The sequence below is a fragment of the Taudactylus pleione genome, unplaced genomic scaffold, assembly GCF_031769625.1.
Source record: "Taudactylus pleione unplaced genomic scaffold, aTauple2 ptg000154l, whole genome shotgun sequence".
Classification (NCBI taxonomy): domain Eukaryota; kingdom Metazoa; phylum Chordata; class Amphibia; order Anura; family Myobatrachidae; genus Taudactylus; species Taudactylus pleione.
Genome location: NW_028284556.1, coordinates 33,229,052 through 33,253,330, shown reverse-complemented (window position 1 = coordinate 33,253,330; position 24,279 = coordinate 33,229,052). Strand labels below are relative to the sequence as shown.

The window sequence follows — 24,279 nt, the reverse complement described above, 5'->3', positions numbered from 1 at the left end:
ACACAAGTGACTGCAATCATACATTAAGAGGGAAGTCTAGGAGCAGAGCATTTTGTACCTGACTAAAGGGGTCATGTTGGAGGGTCTGATGTCCTCGCACATCTTTGCTGCAGTCATGCCAAACAGCCCCTCTTGGTCGACAGGTTCTGTGAGACTCTGCAAGAACCGCGATGTGACTATGAAGGCACCAGGAGACACTGCTGATTAATTTGACATGCAACACTTATATATCTGTGTGCGACTGAGTCTCTGAATCAGCATGCAAAGTGCTAAGGTGCAGCGACCGCCGTCTGTGTCCATGCAACGTTCCCTTTACAGACTCAGTCATACACAGATATACAAGTGTCGCATATAAAATTACTCAGCAGTGTCTGCTGGTGCGTACTAGTGGCATTGCGACTAAGACACATTTTCGTCAAAAACAGATGCCCAATGCTAGCAGTGGAGATAGACCTGGCGGCTCACTCACGCCAGGCATGTCGCGCTGCATGGCGTATTGAGGCTAGATGTGTGAGGACACATCTGTAATTGTCTTTATTTTTAATAAATAAGTTCTATTTAATAAAAGTTCCAAAAAGAATGACAGCTCTCACATGCATGACTTTTATTGGGGACAAAGGAACCTGGCAGCTAGCTTCGTATTCTGTTTGTCACTGCCTCAAAAGAACTTTTAATTGCGCTGAGATAGGTTAACTCCTGGGAGGGGTTCAGCTTTGGCAGCATGGAGACTGTTACCCAATGGCAATGGTTCTCAACTCCAGTCCTCAAGTACTACACAGTGTATTTTTTGTGTATTTTTTTAATTATGCACATGTGAGTTAATCTATTATTCTGGGTCAGTAATTATCCCACCTGCTTCCACAGACAGAGTTCCTCAAAACATTACCAGTTTGGGATACCTGAGGGTTGGAGAACCATTGCCCTAGGGTCTGGATGTGGGCTCCATGGAGTCAATTTTATCTATAAAAACATAACTTTTTTTAACCAGACGAAGTGATAACTCAGTGCGTTCTCTCACTACCAAACAGTTGTGAGAGGTTGTGGGCAGATTTACTTCAAATGTGCGAATACCTCACATACTCTGCAATACCAGCTTGAAGATCAGACTAAAGACCCCCATACATCAGGCGTCCGATCTCAAGATCCTGTGATAGTATAGGCCGATCCGCCGGTCGGAAATGCCGACCAGCGACTATCGATGTTCGGCAATCTATCGCAGGATTGGTGAAACTGTACATGCTAAATTTCACCGATGTGCCAATCACAATCATTTGTTGATCATGATCGGCATATCTGTAAAATCCAACATGTTTGATTTCGCCGATCGCAGCGATCAGTCAATGATGTATGGGGACCTTAACCTAAATGTCAGGTAGTTGCTGACATCTACTCCGGATTGAAGAAAATGCATAAGGTGTACAGAGCTCATACCAGCAACCAGTAAGCACATGGCTTTAAAACTGCAGTTAGACACATTCGGACATTTATATGCTATGCCAAACTAACTTGCAATCAGATCACACACTGCTTACCAGTATCTTCTGAGTGTAAAGGTGTACTTTATATGATCAGCCATTAGTGCTTATCCCCATTTTTTAACCTTTAGCCTTTTAAGCTAAGCACTACAGTTGCTACCATTTGTTTTGCAGACAATGACTGACTGCTTTGCAATCTCTCTCAGAAAATCACTGATTTATGGATACATACAGAGGAAGAGTTTCCAAGGCAGCTATAAAAATACTCCACTTCTGACAAGTGTCAGAACCCATTTGGACAATGTTAAAAACGTGGGAGATCTTAAATTTGTTTGTACTGAAGTAGGAAAATAATGATGTACATTTTACAGCTTCTGTGAAGGTTAAGACAATAATTTTAAAATTTTAAAATTATATAGTTGTGTTCCTTTAGGTTTGTACCCATTGTGTTAACTATTATGTTTTAGAGCAAGTGAAATGCATGTAAATACTACCCTCCAACATGACCCGTTCCACCCGATACAAATTGCTCTGCTGCCTTCCCACCTAATTTATTATTGCAGACACGTGTTGAACTAGTTAATTGATGACAGGTGTTTCACCACAGGTGTCTGCAATCATAATTTACATGGGAAGTCCAGGAGCAGAGCATTTTGTATTGGGTGGAACAGGTCATGTTGAAGGGTCAGGTAAATAGAGGAAACATTGGATTCAATTATTTCCAATGTTACCATTATTTGTGGTCAGACAGATTTCATTTGCATCACTGAGTAGTTTTTCGAACACTGCTACATTATTATGTTTTACACATAAGTCAGTAAAACATTTGCACAAACTAAAAAGATATCGTCTCAGAAATGGAGAAAAATGGATACAGATCTAAACGTATAATAATGCATTTATACAATGCCATGAGAAGGCATCCTTTATCTTTAGACACTGTCAACTTCTATGAAGAGTTTTTAGTTGTCTGCGTCAATCACGTACCGAGGGGAGCAAAGTTGTGTATTCCCTCTGCATTGTCTGGCTCAGAAGCAAGCACTCTTGCTTTCAAACTGTTATCGGAGGACTTGCTGGGGCCAGAATCAAGGAACTTCATGATTGTAGATACCATGCTTCTGGCGGTATTGACGATCGCTCTTGTGCTAGTCACCATGTTATTGCAGATGAGTTGAACACCTCCTACAAAATAAGATGATACTAATGAAGGTAAGAAATTAAAAATGCAACAATTTTAAACATGTTTTTTTTTTTTAAATAGAGATACCTCCAGAAATATGCAATTAACTATGAAAGGAAAGTTACCCAAAACATTATATCCAGTAATATGTAATAAGTAATAGGTTACTGTAGATCAAAATCTGTAAGCTTGCCCAGTGAGAGGACCTTCCCTGGAACTTAAACCGCCGCAGGACCTGCTGCATATAATACAATATTTTGAGCAGAGTGTATAGGAAAAGTCAAGTCACAATGGCTGTCCCCCACAGGGAAAGTGGAAACTGGCCAATCAGAAGTTGCACTGCATTCTGCACAAAATCTCTATCAAACCTTGAGGGCTCAGTTGTGTAAAGCTGGGAACACACCTTCCGACGGTGTGATCCAGAAATGCGATGTAACAATACATTGCGTCACCGTGCACACCACACGATCCTCCATGGGACGATTCAATGGACAACAGATGGGGAAGGATTGTGCATATACACCCCTCGCTACTCTCCGAAACCACTACACATACAACCAAATGTCCTCACTCCCATTCGCTCAGTCCCTCACAGTAGATATTGCCAAAAAGACCTGGAGGACTGCTTGTTTAATCATATAACTAGCCTGCAATTAATTTGAAGTCCGTAAAATATTCTTTTACTCTGTACCTCTCAGCTATTGGTGCATCCGATAATACAGCAAAAGAGATCAGTCCAGACACTTTCACCTATCTCCATAAGTGTAAGCCACTCCAGTGATGTTTAAATAAATGGACATGCACAACAAAGTCCTTATTCTAATAAAGAAAATAAAACATCCTTCTGCCGAGCACTAGTGCTCCTTTGACGCAAACCTCTGCTTTCTTTATGTCAGCGGTTTTCTCAGAAAAGGTCTCTTGCAGACACACTTTTACATTACCACTGGCCATAAAAAACACGAAAGTCCCAGCTTATGCAATCAGATCCGCACTGTGTATTCCATACCCGTTTATTTAAACAAGTTCCTAAAGCTATCCATTGGCTCAGGTGCAGAAATATGCTTATTTTGCATGCACACTGGATACATAGAAGTATATACTTTAGTCATTATTACTAGATGTCATCATTAAGTGTTTAATATATCTATTATATTTACAAAAATACAAAAAGAAAATAATGAAAATACAAAATTTCAGAGAACTTTTCCTGATCAAAATCAGCATGAGAGTTGCGGTGTAATAAACAAAACTGACCTACTCTTTGTGACATATTATCCTTCTTAGGGCCATGTTCAATTTGAGGCGAGAAGTCAGACTTTTCACCATCATCATCGTGTTTTGCAGGGATAAAGTATCGGGCACATGCCTGCTTACCTCCGTATTCAATTAGGATCCGCCCAAAATGGGACCCGGCGGAAAGGTAAGTCAAGGCTCGCAAAATACGCGATATAGCGCGTTTTTACGCGCTATGGGCAGTTGGGGACCCAATTTTAAAAACTAAGCGGGTCCCCTAGGACGCGCTGGCGCCACAGCAGCCAATCACAGCTGTCGGTGTCTATTCAACCAATAGCCAGTCAAAGTTGACATCTGCTTAACTTGTCCCCACAGCGTGGCGTCTCCTGACCCAATCAGCAGGCAGCTTCCTTCCAGACACCGGCCAGCCCACCACGCTCCGTCCCGGGACCGCAAGCCCCCACCCACTGCCCGGGAGCAGAAGCAGTACCCCCTGCTCCCCAGCCAGATCCCGCGCGACATCTGCATGCGGCTACTAACCGTTGGAACAGGTGAGAGCCGGGAGTGAGGTGCAGCACATGGAAGCAGAGGCAGCAGCTCCTCAAAAGGGAGGACGTCCCCAGCGGTAGGATGGCTTCGGCAGCAGGACATCCCCGGCACCTCGACAGGCCCCCGACCTCAGCCTCTTATGGATGTCGTACAGACACGTCCCATAGTTCTCTTCCGTACCGGGCACCTCCGGGGTAGCTGTTGGTGAAGGGGCGTGGCATTGAATAGTTTGCCCTTCTGGCTGTCTATCAGCCCCTCGCCGTCCTGTTCTACTTTATCCAGTTCGGAGATGTCCCTGTCCACCGTCTTGCTCTCCCTCCGGCGCCGGCTGCAGGTGGTGGCAAAGGTGAAGATGGCCGCTAGGAGCAGGGTGCAGCTGCCGGCCAGGACGACGACGATCCGGGAATAGCGTGAAGAGTAGTGTGCCCGACCCCGCGGCCCGAAGACTGGTCCTGGCGCGGCTGCATTCCGGATATTGGTAAATCTGGCAGCATTGCATCCCCCATAGAAACCTATGGGGGAGCCGGCTGCCAGCAGGAACAGAGGGATCCAAGTTGGTATCGGAGATACCTGTTGAGGTCCCTCCTTGATACATCTGGGGGAAACTTAATATTTGAGGTAAACGGGCGATTTTGTGGATTTTACCTCAAATATTCGATAATAAATGGGCCCTTAAAACTTTAGTTGGTTAACACTGGCAGCTCTAATGTTGATTACCACCACCTGAGTCTATTATGGAAAAATGTCTCATTGTGCACTAAAGATTAAAAACTTTCATTCCGATGGGACCCAGAAAAGGTCAGGTAGGACCCCAATTAGGAAAGTGAGGGGTCGGTCCCAGGGACCCACAATTTTTTTAGCTCACCGCGATCACTGCACTTGCCGGTAAAGGATATCAATTAAAGGCGGGATACCACCCCACATACTGCCTCACTACTGGACAAATCACAGTAGCCCACTTAGGCAATGAATGAGACAGCCTCAACACCGGGAGAATACAGCTCTGGGTACAGAGCTATAGTTGAGGGTATTCCTAAGTAATTACCCCATACCAACTCCCAAAGGTGTCTTTCCTGAGTGGGAGTATACCAGCAGTCCAACTGGTATACAAGTGAAGGGTAATCCTGAGGGATCCACTTGACAGCGCACATTGCGACTCAACCATTTTGTGTATGCCCAACAGAATATAATTCCCACCACATTCGTGTTAGATCTTTATTCACACCATTTGGACCCAACACATAGAAACCCACCCACAACACATCAAAACATATGCATACTCACACCGACCATACGTAACACCCCCTATATTCCCTTCACCCCCTTTGCAGCGCTGACTTACCCAAAACCTATTATGAAACAAAATGTAATTGACATTGCAATATTTACATGTTTTTCAGCACCACGTACCCATATCATGGAATGCTTTCAAGGCCTCACTTGTGTCTAAAACTCTTAGGATGAACCATAGCAGGGGCTCTGACAGCTGACAGGTAGAGAGAGATCCCTAAGAGAAACAAATCACAAGGCAACTTAATATGTTAACTGGTTTCATTCGTTGGTCTTTAGATATCATAGATTTCCTTTGAAATTATGTTTAATGCACTACCATACCACATAAGTCATGACTGCATTATTAAATAAGACTAGAATACAAATAACAGATTTAAAGGGCATTATTAAAAAAAAAAAAAAAAAAAAAACTATTTAAAGAAAATGTGCTGCATATGACACATTAGCTCTGCCCACTCACATACATTGCAAGTGTCTCCCACCTAGGTGGAATTGTATAAATTTGTGTTTGGCCGGAATTACCGCATCATATCTGTGTCTACAGTATTATGATTATTAAGAAGACTACAACTATAAAATAGTTACGTTTACCTGTCTACCCATATATCCACACGCCATGTAAGTTAGAATAGGTTGCAGCATAACTTGAACTGTTGTAGCCTTTTTACTGAGTGTGGTTAATATGGTGAACAGGCCATCACCAACAGAAATGGCATCTAATCCTCCATGAAAGTTTTCATGTTTGGTTAAATGTAAACCGCTTGCACCTAAAAATAGAAAACACAAACACACATAGGAAAACCTATAATTATTATGCATTAAAATAATCATTGTTAATTTCTTATTTTGTACCACAATGACTATATCCATTAGACTGTAAATATTCTCATAAAAGGCTCCCTTCCTAGACTTTAGTTTTACATGCATTAGTCTACTTTGTATGTACCTGCTTTATGTATGCCATTTTCTGCTGCAGTGACACCTTACAAATTAATGACAAAAATAACTTGCATATTTGAAATGCATTGGGTTCACTATGGAATAACAGTACAGTATTTATTTTCCAGGACAAATGACAATCATTTTCCAAGTGTAACAAAAATAAAATGTAATTGTCACGTATACCCAAAATATTCCGAAATACAGAATATGCCAAAATATGGAATTTTAAGCATGACTGAAACAGGGACACCTTTGCTTTTTGATGGTTCAATGTACACAAACTTTGTTTAAAGGCACAAAATTAAAAATATTGTATAAATTTACCTGCAGGCTGTGTGTATAAAGTGCATATAAAACATAAATGCATTCTAGGTTTAGATTTGGGTCGCATTCCCAAGATATTGCATTATGGTATAAACTTTGTAAAATACAGAAGATGCTGATCCAAAATACCCCTGGTCCCAAGCATTTTGGATATGGGAGACTCAAACTTTATATACAAGGGCAGGATAAAATTGGAAAAAAAATGTAGATTCTTTTGTTACTTTTATTTTAAGTGTATTAGTCTAATGTGTTTTATCTGTTGTTCTTATCTAGCGCTAATGACCTAAATAAATGACACAATCAAACAGCTGTTAATAAAGGTAGAAACTACCTTACAGAACAAAGAAACCAGCACTATAGATAAAAATGTGTCCTCATACATCTTAGCTGTAGTTGCACCAGAAAGCCCCTCTCAGCGTGGCAGGTCCCGCGAGACTCTGCTAGAGCCGGGCATCTTTTCTGACGAAAAAGCGTTCAAGTCACAACGCGATGTGACTAGTACACACCGGCCGACTGTGCTGATTCATTTCATATGCAATACTTGTGTATCTGTGTGCGACACACTCCGAATATGAAGTGCTACAATGTAGCTGCTGCAGCTTTTTTTCATATGTGTTGTGGTTCATAGAGACTCAGGTGCGCACAGATATAAAAGTGTTGCATATCAAATTACTCAGCACAGTCTGCTGGTGCGTTATAGTATCACATTGTGACTTAAGACTCATTTTCGGCAAAAATAGATACTCGGCGCTAGCAGAGTAGCAGGGTACCTGGCGGCTCACTCACACCAGGCAAGTCGCACTTCGTGGAGTATTGAGCCTAGATGTAGGAGGACACATCTGTACTTGCAGTAAGCTGAGGGTAAAGAACAATAATAACATTTATATTGTGATGTACAATAATTAATTGGAATTGTATAGTTATGTTCTTTAACTTTCTAAGAAAATGTGTTCCACATTTAGTAAAGTAGTAATTTAGGCAGAGTACAGTAAGGTGTTGAATTGAGAAAAAAAAAAAAAATTAGATGGTAAGAACTTACCTTTGTTATCTCTATTTCTACAAAGTCCATAGGGTTCCACAGGATACCTTGGGGTATAGGTGATGACGTCAGGCATCGGGCACCATAGAGTTAAGTTTTCAGCCTCCCAGGACGCACTAGGGTCTCCCTCCTATACCCCACCCCCGAGCCAAGACATCTGAGTTACATACCAAGCCATAGGCCGGAGAAGGAAGAGAGAGAAAAAAGATCTGGACACACACACAAGAATCATATTCTCACCAGACGGAGACGGAAACACCGGTGACCAGAGTAAAGCCCATCTGCAGCACAGGTGCGACAGGGCGGGAGTCCTGTGGAACACTATGGACTTCGTATAAATAGAGATAACAAGGGTAAGTTCTTACCATATCTCATATTTTCTACATTAGGGTCCATAGGGTATCCACAGGATACCTTGGGGATGTCCCAAAGCAGTATCCTTCAAGGGTGGGGACGCTCCTGTGCTGAAAGGAGAATCCGCCGCCCGAAGGATGCATCCTGAGAGGCAAAGGTGTCAAACGCATAATACCTCACAAAGGTGTGGACAGAGGACCACGTGGCAGCCTTGCAGATCTGGTCTGCCGAGGCACCACGTCGAGCTGCCCACGAAGGACCCACAGACCTAGTGGAATGAGCCCTCACAGAGGAAGGAACCGGAAGGTCTTCATGAAGATAAGCTTCTGAAATGGCCATACGAATCCAGCCTGCCAAAGCCTGCTTTGAAGCAGGCCAACCCTTCTTACGGAAGCCATAGAGGACAAACAAGCCGTCCTACTTCCTAAACGAAGAAGTGCGGTCAACATAAATCCTTAAAGCCAGCACAATATCCAAAGTGGCCTCACCCACTGAAAGGCCAGGTGAGTTAAAAGCCGGCACAACTATTTCCTCGTTGATATGAAAACGAGAAACAACTTTGGGAAGAAATTTAGGACGAGTGCGCAACACTGCCCTGTTCCCATGAAAAATCAGGAAAGGGGGTCTACAGGATGGAGCCCCTAAGTCAGAAACAAGTCTGGCCGAAGCGATGGCCAGAAGGAAAATTGTTTTAGCCATTTAAGGTCCACTGAGCCCAGTGGTTCAAACTGCGGTCCCTGGAGAGCCCTCAGGACCACAGCTAAATCCCAAGGCGCCACCGGTGGAACAAATGGCGGCTGAATTCTAAGAACACCTTGCATAAAGGTGCGCACATCAGGGATTGTAGCAATCCTACGATGGAACCAGACAGACAGGGCAGACACCTGCACCTTCAAAGAAGCAAGGCGAAGCCCATGGTCTAGTCCCGCCTGTAGGAAGGCCAACACTCTAGACAGACGGAACTCCCGAGGTGCATAACCTCTCGGCCGACACCACTGGAAGAACGTATGCCATACACGATGGTATATTCTTGCAGAAGAAGGCTTCCGAGCTCTTAGCATAGTTCGTACTACAGAGCTGGAAAACCCCCTGGATCTTAACATGGCCGTCTCAACAGCCACGCCGTCAAAGACAGCCAAGTCAGGTCCAGGTGAAGACAAGGACCCCGAGACAGTAGGCCCGATCGTAGCAGCAACCGCAGAGGACTGTCCACGGACAGACCCTGAAGGTCTGAGAACCAATGCCGCCTGGGCCACGCGGGAGCTATCAACAGGAGCGTTCCTCCTTCCTGTTTGAATTTCCGAATTACACGTGGAAGAAGGGAAAACGGAGGAAAGAGATAAGCAAACTGGAAAGTCCACTGGACGGACAGAGCATCCACCAGAGACGCCTTTTCGTCTCTTGTGCGAGACCCGTACACCGGCAACTTCTTGTTGTGCCGTGACGCCATGAGGTCGATCTCTGGAAGACCCCACCTGTCCACCAGAAGTTGAAAGATGTCCTGGTGCAGAGACCACTCCCCCGGATGAATGTCCGGGCGACTGAGAAAGTCCGCCTCCCAGTTGAGAACTCCCGGTGTGAATACTGCGGATATGGCCGGGAGATTGCGCTCCGCCCAGACCAGGATGCGGGACACCTCTACGAGTGCTGCCCGACTTCGGGTTCCTCCTTGTTGATTTATGTAAGCCACGGTGGTGGCGTTGTCCGCCTGGACCTGCACGGTGTGACCTTGGAGAACCCGCTGTGCCTGCTGGAGAGCATTGAAAACGGCGCGGAGTTCCAAGATGTTTATCGGAAGCTCCTTTTCTGCCTGAGTCCTTCTGCCCTGGAACAAGTGTGGACCCATGACCGCTCCCCAGCCCCGAAGGTTGTTAATAGGACCCAGTTCGCCACCCAAAACGGACGACCCTTGTTGAGATGGGTCGTCTGCAACCACCAGGCAAGGGACAGGCGAACCTCCTGAGTGAGCACCATCGTCTGGGATTTTAAGACTCTGAGGCAGTCCATTCCATTTGGACAGGATCAATTGCTGCAGAGGTCTGGAGTGAAACTGGGCATATTCCACCATGTCGAATACTGACACCATGGAGCCCAGTAACCTCATCGCCGAGTGTAGAGACACACGGCGACTCTGCAGACAACTGCGCACCCTCAACTGCAAGGCAGAGATCTTTTCTCCCGTCACAAACATCCGCTGGTGACTGGAGTCCAATAAGGCTCCGAGGTGTAGAATCCTCTGAGACGGAATCAGGGTGGACTTTTGCCAGTTTATCAACCAGCCGTGCCGTTGCAGTACTGTAATCGTCAGATCCAAGTGGCGTAGGAGCAACTCTGGAGACCCTGCTACCAACAAAAGGTCGTCTAGGTACGGCAACATGCGGACTCCCTGCAGCTGCAGGAACGCTGCCATGACCGCCATAACCTTGGTGAACACCCGTGGTGCTGTCGCCAGGCCAAAAGGTAAACGCCCGGAACTGAAAGTGATCGTAGGGGATTGCAAACCTGAGGAACTGTTGGTGACGCAAAAGAATAGGGGACATGCAGGTAAGCGTCCTGTATGTCCAACGACACCATGTAATCCCCAGGTTCCAGCGCCAGAATGATGGACCGTACGGTCTCCATCCGAAAACGCGGCACCCGCAAGGACTTGTTGAGTGCCTTGAGGTTGAGAATCGGACGGTACGACCCATTGGGTTTCTGCACCAAAAATAGATTGGAATAGAAACCTTGGCCCCTCTGGGAGAATGGAACAGGCACTATGACTCCAGCCTGGATTCCGCAGTTCTATTGCTTTGTTCTGGTCTAAGGGAAGACCAGTGGTGAAGAATCGGGATGGGGGCCTGTGCCGAAAGGAGAGGGCATACCCGTGAGAAACCACCTCGTGAACCCAAGTGTCTGTCGTAGTTGCCGGCCAATACTGGGCGAACTGCAGTAGGCGGCCTCCCACTTAGAAATCCCCCAAAGGGAGGCCCGGACCGTCAGGCTGCAGGCTTGACATCAGCCTTAGGGGCCGGACGTCTGGTACTCCAGGCCTGTTTCCTGGGCTTGGCCGATATCTTGGGGCCAGCCTGTCGGGGAAAGGACTGTGCTTTAGAGGCCTACCCTGGGCCCTATAAGGCCGAAAGGACGACGTACCTGAACTGGAAGGGACCGCAGCAGCTAGGAGACATGCAGACTTGGCTGCCGCCAGCGTTGCCACAATTTTGTCCAGATCCGAACCAAAGAGGACTTCTCCATTAAAGGGCAAAGCTTTCAATCCCTTTTTGGAATCAGCGTCTGCCTTCCAGGATCGCAACCATAAGGTGCGACGAGCAGCAACAGGTGCCGAAGAAAACCGAGATGTGAGGGTACTAATATCAAAGGCCGCTTCATTGATGTAAGTGGCCGAATCTCGAAGGTTGCCTACCAACTCGGACTGTTCAGCCTAACAGTCGGAATCCAAAGACGCCTCCAAACTATCCGCCCAGCGCTCCATAGCTCTGGCTACCCAACATACAGCCATAGCCGGTCTGGATGCCCCCCCGCGAGGGAATAAATGGACTTTAGGCAGATTTCCACCTTATGGTTCGTAGCATCCTTCAAGGAGGACATGGAGGGCATGGGCAATGTGGCACTTCGGACTAGGCGTGTCACATGAGAATCCACCTGAGGGGATTCCCACTTCGAAAAATAATTGTCCGCAAATGGATAAGCCACCACTAAACGTCTTTGATGCTGATACCGTTTACCAGGATGTTTCCTTGCCTCCTCTAAATGGTCTACTAACTGACCCGAAAGAGGAAACACTGTGGCGTCACCCTTAATTTCCTTGAAAAAGGCATATTTGGACTTTGACACCGGAGGATCATCATCCTCAATAACTAAAGCCGTGCGGACTGCACGAATAAGGCCAGGAATATAAACCTTAGACTTAGCGTCCGACTCTTAAGTACGGAGAGGTTCTTGGTCAGAAAGATCCAGAATCTCCCCATCATCGGACATCACGTCGTCATCCTCATAAGGAGCGGACAGAAAAACCACCGGCCGCTTGTGAGGCCGCAACACAGACTCCCCTTGTAACACGTCCGACAAATGCTGTACAGAACTTGTTAGTGAATTAACCCACGCAGGCTCCTGAGAGACCTGAGGAGGGGAAATAGGGAGGCTGTGGGGTACCATCAGTTGTCTCGGGAAACCCTGCATGGGTGACGACACCACTGACTGCTGGGACAATCCCATCTGCAAGAACGCAGGTTGCGGAGCTAACTGGCCCACTAGGGTTGTAAGCGCTTTGGCGAAACAAGCCCAGGGCGGTTCCTCTACCGGAGCCGTGACAGTAATTAGTCGCGCCAATAAAAAAAACACTGCCCCTCCGCGTTACCTTCCCCCTCTGCTATAGGTACCTTGCACGTAGTACACAGAAGCTGGAGAGAAAAATCACTCTCAGACATGATGGTAAGTATGTGACCCCTCTCACTGATACCCTTAGTATAGTGGAAGAACCACCCTTCAATCACCGCACCGCAAGGGCTTTAGCAGAAGAGGAGCAGGGACAGTGAAATGGCTGACAGTAGAAAGTGAAAGTACAGGCAGCAGACGCTAGCAGCAGTCACATACAATGCATAGAAATCAATCCCTGCACTATCAGCGCTGATCCTCAACTACGCAGACATAGGGCCTGGTAGGACACAGCGCTGCATACACAGACCTGTTCCAACGGAGGAGAGGTATGCCGGGGGACCCAGACCACGATGCCACCGATCAGCAGCTTCCAGCAGCGTTCACCATGCTTCCATAAAGATGGCCACCGAGGAGCAGAGAGGAGGCCGGCCTGGGGCAGTAGCGCTGCCACAGGGCCAATCGGCAGGTGGAGAGAGGGCTGGGTGCAGCGGGGGAGGCGCCGGCTGTGTACAGGGAAGGCGCGCTCCCCTGGCATGCAATTAACCCCTGGGATGCCGCAGCGCTACCGCTCAGCTGCGGTCCGCTGTCCCAGGGGGGTAGTGGAAGCGCAGGTTGACTACCTGACTCAACGCTGCAGCCAGTCCCAAGGGAGCCCCCTGCCTGGGGACTCTGGACCATGTGTCAGCGGGGACCCACCGAGGGGACCCCGCTGCTTACCTGCTGCCCCCTTGAATCCGGCCATGGTCCAAACATCTGGGGTCACTGCTAGCCGTGACCCCAGATGTTTACCAGCATCCCCGGATCAGTACCGGCATTCTGGTACCGGCGGGGGTGTAGGGAAAGACAGCATGGACGTCAGTAGTGACTGTCCATGCTGTACTTCCAGATGGGCAGCCACAGCTGCCTTTAAGAAAACTTCAAGGCTATCCTTAGCCCCCCTCTAAACAGGTGCTCCGACTCCGAGCCGGGCACCAACGAAACAGATGCCTTGGCTCGGGGGCGGGGTATAGGAGGGGGACCCTAGTGCATCCTGGAAGGCTGAAAACTTAAGTCTATGGTATCCTGTGGATACCCTATGGATCCTGATGTAGAAAGATGACTGATTGATAAATATGCACAATATTTATGTGAATTTATTTTTTATACAATTACCTTCATGGAATTTTAAATCAGTATTTTTATGCAAAATTGGGTACTGTCATGGGCACCAATTTTGCCCCAAGTTATACTAATTTGTAGATAGGAGCCACATAACCATGAGACTATATAGATAGATTTGTGGCAAGCCTTGTACATTATGGCGAAGCTCATCCATGATCTAATGATTTAGTTTCCAAAGTTACACTCTTAAATAAAAAAAATTGACTGGTTCCACCTGCTCTAACACCTTGCATGTGATGTGGGACATGGATTAAATTAAAGAACGGAACTATGGCAATATAGTGTTTAATTAAAAAAAATTTAACATTTCGTCAACGTAATTTGTATAAATGTAAAATGTTTAAATGTTAAATAGAAGAAAAAAAATGAAAACTCCCTCTGGTGATAAAGTGGGGACAGCAAAGCAACTGGACTAACCCTTGCCAACATAAAGTCTAAAATTGCATATAAAACTTCAATCCATGCACTTATTTCCCGCATTGACTATTGCAATAGTCTCCTAACTGGTCTTCCCCAAAACAGACTCATGCCGTTGCAATCCATTTTGAATGCAGCTGCGAGGCTGATCTTCCTTGCCAAACATTCATTGTCTGCTGATTCACTCTATCAGTCCCTCCATTGGTTACCAGTCTTCTACCATATTCAATATAAAATACTTACACTCGCACATAAAGCTATTAACCAAACATCTCTTCAATTATCTCAAATATCTTCCAACCCGACATCTCCGCTCTGCACAAGATCTGCGTCTCTCATTCATACGCATTACTTGTTCCCATGCACGGATACAGGAGGTTTTTCTGGCTGCACCCACACTGTGTAATGCCCTCCCACGCACAATAAGACTTTCTACTAGTCTCCAAACATTCAAAAGTTCCCTGGAAACTCACCTCTCAGACAAGCTTATCAGATTCCAGAACCGCCCACATAACATTCATAGCTTCCCTATCAAACTCCCTTCTTACAGTATACACATATTACACATTTTATTTTTCTTAATTTACACATCCTCCTAACCCTAGGCCAAACTTTCCTGTTTGACTGGATCATACAGCTCACAAATAACCTCTGCAATCTGGCTGGACCAATTTGTAATATGTAGCACCTATCCTTGTGTATCAACACCTATTTCCCTATAGATTGTAAGCTTGCGAGCAGGGCGCTCTTACCTTTATGTCTGTTTGTTACTACCCGGTTTTATTCTATTAATGTTGTTTCCATTTGTAAAGCACAACTGAATATGCTGCACTATAGAAGAAACTGATGATAATAATAAGAAAGCACAAAATAATTGTAAAACCACTACAGCACTAGTTGAAATGGCTGTTTTATGTGAAAACTGTTAAGAGTCATCTCTGGGCAATAAGCATCACTAAAGATTTTGTTCTGCTCCTGCAACTTACAGGTAACAGTTAACATTCTCATCCCTTCCCCTCAGTTTATGCATATTAATCCCAGCATGGTGAGTCAAAGATCTGCCTTCTACTCAGCAGTCCTAATCCAGAGTAAGCAGTTAGGAGGATCCAGAAAGAGAACCCAGCAAAGATGTGTTTGCAACCATTAAACTTACCATGCAGAAGCAAACGGGTTCAAGGTCATGGCAGCAACTATTCTCCTACAACTGGGAGTACCAAGGTTGTGCACAGTTGCAGAGTTTGGTGGCCACGAAGCACCAGAAGGAGTGGTCAGTAATGGTAAGTTACCAACTGTAAGCAAAACTTAAAAAATGCACTGACATTGGAATTTCTAAAAGCATCCTTTAATTATTCCTGGGAATCTTGTTCCCTGAAATATCTTAGAGTGCAGTTGACAAGAACCAAAATGTAATTGAATGTAATTCTGCCCCTCTTCTTGCCACTTTTGAAGCTGCCATGAAAGACTGGATGCTTCATGAAGTATCCTGGCTAGGTAGAATAGCCGCCATCAAAATGGTGCTCTTACCAAAACTACTGTATCTGTTCCGTACCATCCCCAGAGTTCTCCCTAAACTCATGTGCAATAAATTTAATAAAGCTATAGGCCGGTACATCTGGAAAGGGGGTATGCCAAAGATGGCTAGAGCGACTCTCTTTACCTAAACTGGAAGGAGGAGTAGCGTTCCCAGATATAGTGAAATACCAATATACCTGTTTGTTAAGTCAAGCGAGAAATTGGTTTGCGGAGGATGTTATTAAGCCTTAGGTAACGTGAATTGGAGGCCGTAAAACCCTTCACCCTTCCAGACTTATTATGGCTCCCTGTCTCCACAAAGCCTCCAAGTTCCAAACATTCTAGTTCAGTTAGTGCCACAATACAGGCGTGGAATAGACTAGTTACTAGGTGCGAAGACATTTCCTTACCGACCCCAGCACTCTCAACATCTTGTAAAGCTAGATTAATTGGAAACTTACAGGTGGAGCCTTGGAGGACAGCAGGATTGAACTCCCTGGGGGATATGATGTCTGGCGGAGGAGTACTCTCCCTTTTCTGAAATTCAGAGTAAGTTTAATATCCCAAATCAGTTTTTCTTCAAATATTTGCAGATACGGCACTAGGTTCAGAGCTTGCCCTCCTTCAAGGCCCAACATGTATCCTTACCAGAGTTTATATTGAAACAGTTCCAGTCTTCTAATCATCCAGGGGGCATTACATGGTGGTATCAACTTCTAATAACGGAGAATAGTCCAAATAAATGTACTTGCTTACATAAATGGGAGGATTTCTCGAGAATGTTTGAGAAGGAGGACTGGGAAATAATCTTTCGTACTTGTTATAAGATGTCTCATTGTGTCAACCACTCAGAAATGTTCTTAAAGTTACTTCATAGATCGTACTTCACTCTTGAGAGAACATAAAATTTGGCCATTTCTAAATTCTGCTGGAGAAAGTGTGGAGACGTGGGAAGTATCTTCCATGTATTTTGGTCTTGCCCATTATTGAGTTCTATTGGCTAGAAGTATTTACCATGATTGGGGACATTACAGGAGTGTCGATACCACAAGACCCAGTGGTTGCGCTGTTTCATCTTTTCCCTGGGAATCTCACAAAGGGAGATAGATATATAATAGGACATGTTCTGATTTCTAAGGCGGCAGCTAATGCACAATTGCGGAGATCAAACAGCATACCCAGTTTAGGCTTCATAATAAAAAAGATTCAAAGACATTGTGACTTTGAGACAGTGGAGAGCAAATACTCTACCGAGGTCTCGTCTCCCAATATGCTGTGGTTTAAATGGAAGGAATATAGAGAGAGTCAAGGAGATCTGATCCAGTTGATCTTGGTATCCTTCATTCCCCTTCTGATATTGATGTTTCTTGAGCTCTAAATGTGTTTTGAGGGTATATAACCGGTTTGTAAAGATGTCGTTTTGAAAATGTGATATCTGTAAAAAGTCTTTGAATGTGTATTGTCTAAGATTCGGCTATTTTTTTTTTCTTTTTATTATTATTATGACTAGTATTGTGTTATTCTATTTTACTTAATTTTATTCTTATTTCTGTATCTGATGAAATTCAATAAAAATGTATTGGTAAAAAAAAAAATGCATTGACTGGGTGGCATAGTAAAGGCTATAGTGGTATAGAAGAGCCCATCAAGTCACACCTCTTTTAAACAGCCATTCATATGTACAGATGTGTCCTCATTCAACTAGCGTTTTTGCACCTTATAATGCAAGACGCTTGGCTTAACTTAGACGCTACACCATGGGTAGCGTGGTGTCCTTTTTCCAAAATTTTGCACCTCATTCACATCATAGCCACATACAAAGTCATTTACAGGGACACAAGAATATTACCTTTGTCGCAAAGGAATTGGTATATAATTAGAATAAAGTCGCAGATTAATCATAACAATCCGCTCAAATCTTAACGCTTGCATTTTTTAACCCAGATTTATGACGTAGACAGTAGTTAGACACAGAAGTACAAGTAATGCCATCCCAGTAGTTAGTGTGCTCCTGCAATGTTTTTTTATCACGTAAATGATGCAACTAAGGAGTATATTTAAAGAAAAAGATGCTTGGCTCCACTAAATCGCAGAGACTGGGCTATTTGGCTAAACTTGAACAATGGTGTATGTGGGCACATCTGTAGGGCAACTCAAAAAAGGCCATGAGAGAAGAAGATAAGCATAAGGAAGGCATATTTAGTTGGGAAACTGTAGTTATGTCTGCCACATCCTGAGTGGTTCCACTGAATCCATATTTTAAACCAAGCTGGGTTCTACATGAAAGTAAATCATGAATTCTGCATAAAAGGAAATTTTGTTTGGTATATTGGGGAATTTAACTATGTTCAAAAACACAAACTCATACAACACAAATATTGTAAAAATACAGTACTATATATCAATAAAAAACAGACATGAACTATTCAATGAATAGAATTTAATGGATACACCTATCAATTTTAGCACTTGCACCTACCCAGTTATCTGTGTTACCATTTACCTAAGTAAACTACGCAGTCTTTAGCACAGGGACAGATTTCCTATTGTATTTGAACTTGCTTTAGCTCAGAATTTATTTGTATTTTAAATATATATATGCTGGAATATGCACAGTTTGTATAAAGAAACACAAAGAAACATTCTATGTAGTAAGTCTAAAAGCCTATTCCTTGAGCAAAACATAGCTGTAGATACTTACCAATAATCATGGCCATTGCACTGCTGTTACATTGGCCCAGGGCTGAGAGAATTTGGCTCATGATCTGCTGGTTGGCTAGCACCAAATCTGCCACATATGCAGTGGAACTTTGCATAGTTGAAGAATTGCTGTTGGCATCTTTTCCCCCATAGACTTTCTCCTCATCGGAAACACTGTCGGTTGTGCTGCTAACAACAGGTGCACGGGCACTAAACTCTTTATTACTCGACAGTGGCAGCTGAACCAAGATGTTAACCAGCTTTAACAAATCAAACATTAGCTGATCGCGTGTCATTTCTCCACAAACTGCTTTGGCATCACCAGGTCGAATGATATTTGCAAAAAGGCCACCGAAACAAGCCCTTGCCCCAACAGAGCTGTCAGATCCACTACGAGACACCACTTTGTCAGAGCAGGTAATATAGTGATGAACCAGAAAGGTAACAGATTCTATTACTGCAGAGATAGTACTGACAGAGACCACCTCAAAATTTTGTTCCAGAGTGAATTCTAGGAGTTTCACCTGAGCATCCAGTGGTCCTTGTCCAGTCTGAAAAGCACCTCTAGGATGAAAGACAATGGAATTAATTTTATAAAATGGACATGATTTCTGCTGTGTTTAATTTCTCTCCCAGTATAGGAGCAAGATACATTGGCAACTAGTAACACGAAAACAGAAGCACTACTACAAAACATTTTTATATGATTTGTGTGCTAACTTTTCCCAATACAGCCACTAAAGAAAACATCTTAGTTGACACAGAAATGAGCAAAGTCTACTATTAAAATGTTTTACACGTGAATGCCTTAACACAAAACTAGAAATACGGCACTCCCTGTAAAATTCAAGATTTCAATTGCATGGAAACTCTGATACATACATACAAAAGGAGTATATTTATGAAAAAAAAAAAAAATTATATTGGGAGGGTTGGGTTCAGTAGATGACACCATCTTTGGACGGCATTAGACATTGTATCACATGCACAGTCTGCTATTCATACATGGGCAGTAGCACGGATGGGACCAGAATCCAGATATAAAGTTATTTCATTAGTAATTACTTTACTTCTACAACATCGCAGGGACAGGCTTCTATCGGATCCCCTGTCAATGCATGTGGTTTTAAAAAAATAATTGCAGGCAATCCTTAATCTTATTGCTACAATAAGAAATTATAATTATCATGCCTAAAACCTGATAATTAATAAATATGCCCAAAGACAATAGTGTTTTTATATGCTGCACCATGGGGCACCAGTCTGTTTAAACATTGAAATTGCAAAACAAGCCGCTTCCCAAAATGTATAATTTATGTTGACCATTTAGAATTAGTTGCAGCTACTTAATGCTAGGATTTGCTCTATCCACTTTACAAACTGAGCAGTCAGGACATGCCAACCCCATGATCATTGATCCCTAGGCCACATCACTTCAAACACCCACAGCACAAAGTATGCCAAGGACTTTTGTAGCATCTGTTCTTAGTGTAGTACAAACAGGGGAAGCTTGGTAGAAAGCCAGTTAAATAGAGGGTGATAAATAGAAATGTAAATGAGCACTTAACTGATAGGTTAAACAAACTGAATAAATTTATTTGTGGTTTAAGTGGGGAGAAGTAGAAGCCATCACTTTTCAATTCAACGGTATTCGGCTCAGTTTATCCAAAAAGTATGAAATGTGAATCAAAAGCAATAAATGTTTTTTTTTGTAAATATTCTTATTGAAGTATAATGCACTGCAACATCACATTAGATACAACACTTATATACAAAGAAGTAAAAGAAGTCAATATAAGATCAATGACACGCAAATAATGACATTGGGAAGATATGTTGGATTTAGAAAAATACGGGGTGCATAAATAAGCGGAAAAGCCGATACCAATATACCGGAAAGGTGGTAATACATACACAATACGAAGTATACAAAATGTGTGCGCGCGCCCCAGAGGAATATATATAGGGGGGTAGGTAATGTGGGACGATTATTGGAACTTCAGTTAAAGTAACTGGAGAGACTGGAGGACTATTTATCAACCATTCTGTGCGCATACCAGGAGGTGTGCTCTAAGCTCTTGCGGTTCTGATAGATGATGCCATTAGGAAGTGTATCAATGTAGCTCTCACAAATTTCAGAAACCTGTACGTTGTTCCTTTTCCTACAATGTTTTGCAGGAAATGTTTTTAATATACTGTGTGGGACTCATTTATTCGTTCAAGGCAGCAAGGTCACTGCAACTGCAGATCAAATGCAACAGGCTCTTACAAACTATTATCAACCTACAGCATAAACTAAGTCTACGGGTTGCTCAAGTAAAGGTGCGCATCCATTTGACAACTGTGAAAAGAGTGCACGACGATGACATTGTAATCGTGCAGTGGTTTCACAGTCTGGTGCTGTGCCTACACTGAACGATCAGTCGTTCAGTGTAGGCACATCAATCATTCCCTAACATGCTCAACCTGACGTTATCGTCATGTTGACCAGCATGTTCAGGTGATGAAAGATGTTAAAAACGACCAACGGGCGCGCACATCGCTGGTTGTTTTTTTACATTAAAAACTGCCCTATGTGTAAACAATAACCAAGCGATTGAACGATAACAATGTCATTATCCTTCAATCGCCCTGTTTAAACGTGTAGTGGATACGGACCTTAAGATAAAGAAGCGGTAGCGCCAAGTAATTGTTAGTATCTGCAAAACTTAGAAAAAGCACTAACTATAATATTAAACGGTAAATAAAAAGCATATGAACAAGAGTAAATGGACTACAGAGCATACCTTTCTGTTGAAAGTATGTGTATCAGCTTTAATAAAAATTCACTGAACATCTGAGGGCTGGTAGAAGAGAGGTGTACTTGTAGTCGGGTCAGGAACTCCTGCATTGCCTGAGTAGCAGTGGGCCCAACCTGGACCAAAATACCAATACATAACATCACTGTACAGGTTACAGAAATACTTTTACATAGAATACTTACATTAGGCGAAGCAGCTAATTGAATTGACGTGTTTAAAAACCATAATTCTCATCTGAAGTATCCAATATATTTTTAATTAATCCTGTGTTTAAATGAGTACTTGAGATAAAATAGACTAAGAAATATCTTCAAAGAAAACAGAGGGGGAATGAGTTTTCATAGGGTATGTTCTCTTGGAACGTTCTCATGAAGTGCTATATTAATCATCAATGGATGCTGGATTAACCTCAGCAGGTGAACGCAAACATGAAGCAGGCAAATGTATAACTGCGTGTATCACAAGCTAATAAGCAGACACAAAAACAATCAAATTAAACCGAAGTATTATTTCACAGAGTAAACTGCACTATTTAAAAAAAATTTGCACATAAACTGTTTAAAAAAGTAATCCAAACTTCATCAGTCTGTTTGTATCAGCACTACCTTTAAGTGGTAATATCCCTTTTCCACTGACATGAAAATCCTGGGTTATTGCACATGAACGCGCTAAAGCCAGGATTTGTGTCAGTGGAAAGGGCTTCACCCAGGAATCCTTCCCGGGTACCTAGCAGGGTTTTGCATTTGAAGGACCCCGGTGAGCTGCAGTGTAAACGGGTAACCGGGGTTGTCCGATCCGGGTCCTGTTTACAGCACAGGGTAACAGATCTACACCCACTCTTCCTAAAATCTTGCTCTATTCACCCAGGATGCCTATACCTGGTAAAATGCTTTAACTACAGATAACAGCTAACCTGTCCTTTCGCTGTTCTGTGTTAAACCCAGTTTTCCTAATACAATGCAGTCATGATCCAATATAAAGCAGATATAAAGAACCAGACAGTGTCAACATTTAAGAGGTGTATAGGTGAGCTATGCACACTACCCAGTAAATGGCAAGTAGTTTCAGGTTTCCGTAGAGGAGCCTTTCAGCAACTACTCTCCAATAACATTGAGTTTGTTGACCAAAAATCACCAGTAGTAGTGCCAGTAACAGCAGGATACTGACTAAGAGGAACACCACAACTCTGACTCCTCAGAGTGGCATAATAAGCCCATTCTGCCAAACTCGTACTGGTTGAAAATGCTTCTCCCTTGCAGCATATGATGTGCTGAGAGTACTACACATGAACAAAAGCAACACAGCATATGATAAAAATTACATTACTACATAATAGAATGATGAAATAATATATGGAACAGCACAGGGTCACACAGACTTATTAATAGGTAATAAATATATTGCCTAAAGTATTCTAATGATAGTTTGTGTAAATTACTACAACAAAATTGAAGAAAAAAAATCTACATATGAATGTTTTCCCAACGTCCACTGCTAAAATATTATTGCACCTTCACATTTTATATAGTATATGGGTGTAAAAACAAATGTGGCAAACTCCAAGGTGAATTCTTAAACACACAATAAGCATTACCTGGGGGCTGTGCTGGTTGGTCCCATGAGGGTTTGTTCCTGAGAGGAATTTTACTAGGACATGAAGGAGATTTGTGTCTGATACCAGCAGTTGGGCAGTGTTTTCCTGAGCACCAATAGTGTTGCTAGGTAAAGCTATAGTATAAAAGCAGTTAACACAAGTAAATATACTTTTGTATGATTTATTATAATTTTTCTTGCAAATTAGATTACAAACACAAATCACATATGAAAATGTATTAAAGGGATTAAATCACTGGGAAACCCAGTTACAGCATAGTGTACATTCATCAGATCTGTTCTATAGCAAGCTGGGCAGCACAGACGGTGTAATGGTTAGCGTTACTGCCTCACAGCACTAAGGTCGTGTGTTTGATTCTCACCACAGCCCTAACTGTGTGGAGTTTGTATATTCTCCCTGTGCTTGCGTGGGTTTCCTCCGGGTACTCCGGTTTCCTCCCACACTCCAAAAATATACTGGTAGGTTAATTGGCTCCAAAACATAAAATTAACCCTAGTGTGTATATGTGTGAGCATGTGATAGGGAACATAGATTGTAAGCTCCACTGGGGCAGGGACTGATGTGATTGGCCAACTATTCTCTGTAAAGCGCTACGGAATATGTGTGCGCTATATAAATAACTGGTAATAAATAAATAAATAAGGCTGGAGTGCTAGACTAGGTGAGGTAGGCAAATCTACAGATGGGAGGTGTAGATTGAGCAGTGTGACTGGCAACGCGTTGCATTCATTTCCACATCTTTCATAGAAGTCCAACCACAAGCAGCCTTACAGTACTAATTTCCATCCCGCAGCCCTGCCCTGGCATCGCACACACTAATGCTGCTGGTTGATCATCTGAACATGTGCAGTACAGTAATGATCTGAATGGAGTGCCTTGCTCAAACCCAATCCATGACCCAGAGCTGCAGTATGGTGTGCGACACAAGGGACATTTATCTTCTACCTACTGCTTGTATAGGAGGTAAGAAGCTGTGGGGGGGAATAGGACACAGGGGGACAGGCGAGCCTTGCAAACCATATGACTTGGTATGCCAGCTGCCCATCCACTAGGCGATTAAACCTAGCGATGGAGCAATGACGACGGTCGTTATTGCTCCATCGCTTGGTAATTGTCCACAAATCGGGCAGTCAAAGGTTAAAAACAACCGCTGGTCGTTTTTAACATCAATCGCTGCCCGAACATGACGGTCAACCTGACGACCGCCATCAGGTAGCCATGTTCGGGGATGATTGATCTGCATACACAACGTCTGAATGTTCAGTGTATGCAGTTCACCCTGCGGGAGACGACGGCATTGTAAT

The 24,279-nt window shown here is 43.6% G+C and overlaps 1 protein-coding gene across 11 annotated transcripts in view; it reads right to left on the bottom strand.

The window, feature by feature from the left end:
• Positions 1-24,279, bottom strand: part of BIRC6 (baculoviral IAP repeat containing 6) — a 403,615-nt gene that overhangs the window by 173,096 nt on the left and 206,240 nt on the right. For all 11 annotated transcript variants that reach the window (XM_088474413.1, XM_088474414.1, XM_088474417.1 and 8 more), the window contains 6 exons: positions 22,955-23,088; positions 21,346-21,473; positions 18,561-19,123; positions 6,322-6,497; positions 5,848-5,944; positions 2,463-2,657 (listed from right to left, as the gene is read on the bottom strand). In XM_088474413.1, coding sequence (XP_088330539.1) covers positions 2,463-2,657; positions 5,848-5,944; positions 6,322-6,497; positions 18,561-19,123; positions 21,346-21,473; positions 22,955-23,088 — 1,293 coding nt within the window. The remainder of the gene's footprint in view (positions 1-2,462; positions 2,658-5,847; positions 5,945-6,321; positions 6,498-18,560; positions 19,124-21,345; positions 21,474-22,954; positions 23,089-24,279) is intronic.